Source organism: Arachis ipaensis, chromosome B02 (genome assembly GCF_000816755.2).
Source record: "Arachis ipaensis cultivar K30076 chromosome B02, Araip1.1, whole genome shotgun sequence".
Taxonomy (NCBI): Eukaryota; Viridiplantae; Streptophyta; class Magnoliopsida; order Fabales; family Fabaceae; genus Arachis; species Arachis ipaensis.
In genome coordinates, this window is record NC_029786.2 from 104,086,148 (window position 1) to 104,090,113 (window position 3,966).

General features: G+C 27.5%; 2 protein-coding genes across 2 annotated transcripts in view; both read left to right on the forward strand.

Moving 5' to 3' along the window:
- LOC107627941 (MATH domain and coiled-coil domain-containing protein At2g05420-like) overlaps positions 1 to 630 on the forward strand; it is a 2,689-nt gene extending 2,059 nt beyond the window's left edge. The window contains exon 4 of the mRNA XM_016330748.1: positions 74 to 630. Within this exon, the coding sequence (XP_016186234.1) occupies positions 74 to 630 (557 nt within the window). The remainder of the gene's footprint in view (positions 1 to 73) is intronic.
- The window catches only part of LOC107627942, a 7,332-nt gene continuing 4,682 nt past the window's right edge, over positions 1,317 to 3,966 (forward strand). Inside the window, exons 1-2 of the mRNA XM_016330750.1 lie at positions 1,317 to 1,471; positions 1,569 to 1,714. Coding sequence (XP_016186236.1) covers positions 1,317 to 1,471; positions 1,569 to 1,714 — 301 coding nt within the window. The remainder of the gene's footprint in view (positions 1,472 to 1,568; positions 1,715 to 3,966) is intronic.

The window sequence follows — 3,966 nt, forward strand, 5'->3', positions numbered from 1 at the left end:
GTTTAACAATAATGTATATAGACATTGTAAGAACTTTATCATTTTAATTATCATATGACTTCACTTTTGGCAGAGGATTATGGGTATGGAAAATACAACCGCGAAAAACTTCCTTCCTTTCATCGCTGGCAATTCTTGACTTTATTTAACTTTCATGAAAATGGGTATCTTATGGATGATACTTGCACTATTATTGCTGAGGCTTCAGTCAAGAAGCATGGTACTGAGCACAGTCACTTGATTGCGAAGGGTATCATGTCTTCTTTAGAGTTAGTGGATTTCAGGGATCTATGCAAAGTAGAGAAAAGATTTGTTCAACTATTGGAGGAAGCGTGTTCATATCACCCTATTCTTATTGAAAATCAGAAGAAGAGGAATAGAACTAAGAAGTTCATTGAATGGTCGTTCACTGCTTTGGGAAGAGTTTTGCATTTTCTTGACACCACGAGTGTGGAGGATATGAATGATGATGCATGTAATGAGCTTCAGAATCTATGGGAGGAACTTAAGACTTTTGGATTTGATGATTTGACTTGGTTGGAGCTTCATGTTCTAGATGCATTGTCTATGAGAACCCATATGGAGGTTGATCTTCATGCAGCTAAAATGGAGAAATCGGTAAAGACATAATTTCATGATGATCTTTTTTCTTTACGTGAAGTTGATTGGTAAAAATAGTTAAATAATAATTTAGCCAAACATATCAAATTATTTAACGATTTTCAGCTATCAATTTAACATAAAAGCAAAAGTGTATACAAGATTGTGCATATGATGACCATGAGTTTTCATGATGCTCAGCGAATGGCAGCAAATGGAGGAATAATAGAAAGCGTTGTCAAAGGCCTTATAACGTGCTGCCAACCGAAAGGCAAGCAATAAATACGTCACTAGTTTTCTGATTTTCCTTTTTTAAAATAAAGAAATGATAGAGGTCAGTAACTTTTGTGATTTATAATCATCAAATAGCCATCAATGATGATTTTAATGGTGTGAGATTGGTGTGAAATTTCATCCAATGATTCACTTTTCTTTGCTGGTTACATACTGACTAGAATTTAACAAAGTTGCTGGTCCCTAGACTTTTCTTTTAAAATATTGCTGATAAGGCAATGTAAGCAAGCTTCATTTTCACAAATAATGTGAAATTGAGACGAAGAAAGTGAAAAATTCTTAAAACTTTTATGTAATATTTTAAAACTATGTTGTTAATTACTAAATCAGTTATAGAATACATATTGAAATACAAAATATACATTAAAAATAAATTAAACCGTATCCTTGCTAGCACTCCTCATGCACTTTGAACCACAGAAATGAAGATTGATGAAGAAGGAACGGTTGAAACAAAAAATGGCATTGGTGAGGAAGTGACGTACACATGGACCATTAAAAATTTCTCCTCTAAATGGAATGGGTGCAAGGATCTGAAGCTTTCCTCCAATGAATTCTCAGTTGGCCTTTACTCAGGGTATACTTGCAATTGAATCAACTCTTTTATATCATGCAATAATATACTAACTTTGATGTGTGGTTTTAACCCATTTTTTCTTTGGATTCCGTTTTAGGCGAATTGTTATGCAGCGAGAAAGGTGGTATCAAAAAGAATGCTTGACCATTCAAATGTGTCGTGGGAAATATCCTTGTTACTCGCGGATACTTTCATCTACAATTTATGTACTTAATCAATTTGACAACATGAAGGAAACACGTGGTACGTACTTATTTTCCATACTATGGATTTGGAAGCTTTTATCATTATAAACGTTATATATATTAAATTAAATAAAATAATTGTGTGTTTTATCTTCTTAGTATTATATATTTTTTTATGCAGTGTCGTTTGGCTTAATTATTAATAACTAAATTCATCATGAGAGGTTATATTGATTATTTAAAAATAGACTTAATTATTTTGTCATATGTTATATCTAAAGTTGTTAAACGAGTGAATAGGTAAGGTTCGAGTCGACTCATTATGAGTGATGAGCAAAAATATAAATAAAAAAAGGAAAAGTTTGGGAGGCCAGTAATTTTCTGTTCAACTAGGTATCCTTTAAAAATAATACAACATTCAGTTTTTTATTACAATAATTAAAAAAAATTAAAACAAACGCAACTAAAAATTATGAATAGATTTACTGTTTTTTTAAAATTAAATACACATTTAAAATACAATCTAAAAAAATTGAAATTTAAATTTTAAATTTTAAATTTTTGTTTCAGATTTAATATATTTAATTATTAATATATTATAATTTAAATACATATCTAAAAATCAAATTATTCAAAATTCAAAATTTTGATTTTAAAATTATAAAATAAACCTTAAACTATCAAATTATTAATTAAACTCGTACAAAATACTCAAAGAAGCAGAGAAGTCACGTTTGCGCCATGTCGTTCATCCGTGCCACCTTCCTCTTCCGTACTCATCCTCAACGCTGCCTTCCTCCTTTTTGGCGCTCATTTACAACGCTGTCTTTTTAATGTTTAAATTTAAATTTTAGATTTATAATTTTGGATGTGTTTTAAAAATATTTTCTGTATAACTTCGTAATTTTAGATGTGTTACAATTATTTTTTAACGTTTAAATTTAGATTTTAGATTTATGATTTTGGATGTGTTTCAAAAATATTTTCTGTATAACTTCATAATTTTAGATGTGTTACAATTATTTTTTAATGTTTAAATTTAAATTTTAGATTTATGATTTTGGATGTATTTTAAAAATATTTTTTGTATAACTTAATATTTTAAATGTATTACAATTGAAAAAGAAACTACAATTGAAAATATTTTAGTTTATGTATATAATTATATTCGACCATTCATAATTGTATTATTAACATTTATATTGTATTATTAAAGTTGACTGATTTGATTTTTTTTTTACCAAAGGAGACTCGAACCCGCAACCTCTTAATTTTATTAAAGTTGATTGATTTTAGATGTGTTTTAAAAATATTTTGTATAAAATATCATACTATCAGATGTATTATAATCGAAAAATAACAACACAATTTTAAATTAATTGTTGATTATAATAATTTTGAAAACTAATAAGAATCGAAAAAAATTTAACTGATAATTTAAATAATAAATATTATATTCATTTGATCGAATAAAAAATCAAAAGCTTAATTGTATTATTAACGTTTAAATTTAAATATTTAAAGTTAGCCTGATTTTGGATGTGTTTTAAAAATATTTTGAATAACATATCATATTATCATGTGTTATAATTGATAAATAACAACAGAATTTTTATGACCATATCAACTACATCTTCTGTCTTAAATTCCAGATTTTTTTTGCTTTTTTGCTCAAACTACTTACGTAGAAAGTACTTTATTTACAACAACTTTATTAATAAAATTAAATAAGATCAACTTTGTTCCAATTAAATCAGCAGAGTGTTTTTATGTTTAAATTAAAATATAATTAAAAATGTTGAACATGATATTTCTTAACAAATTACATAAACACATGTGTGGAAAATAATGATACCTTTTTGGTTTGGGATTCACTAATGCGTGTGAATGTCCCATAGAATAAGGAATTTAAAAAACTATATCTGTTACGTGAAGTTACGAAAGTAAAGCAAAGTCACCGTAACTACCAATGAAGTGGGTGGGTTTTAAAATTTAAATTTAAATTAAAATCTAATTATAGATATGTATCTATAAAATAGGAACATATTACACTAAAAAAATAATTAAATATTATTTAAATGGCTGATTAAAGGCTGATTAATATTGTACAACTAGCGGTCCCAGTAATTTTATTGAATTTTGGCCAGCATGTAACTAACAGAAAAAGGTGAGTCATTGGATGAAATCTTACACCAATCTCACATTGATGGCTATTTAATGGCTACCAATCACAAAAATTGCTGATCCCCTAGCATTGCTAAAAGATATTTTTTGTTCCTTTTCTTCCCTAATTATTCCTTATGAGTTCAA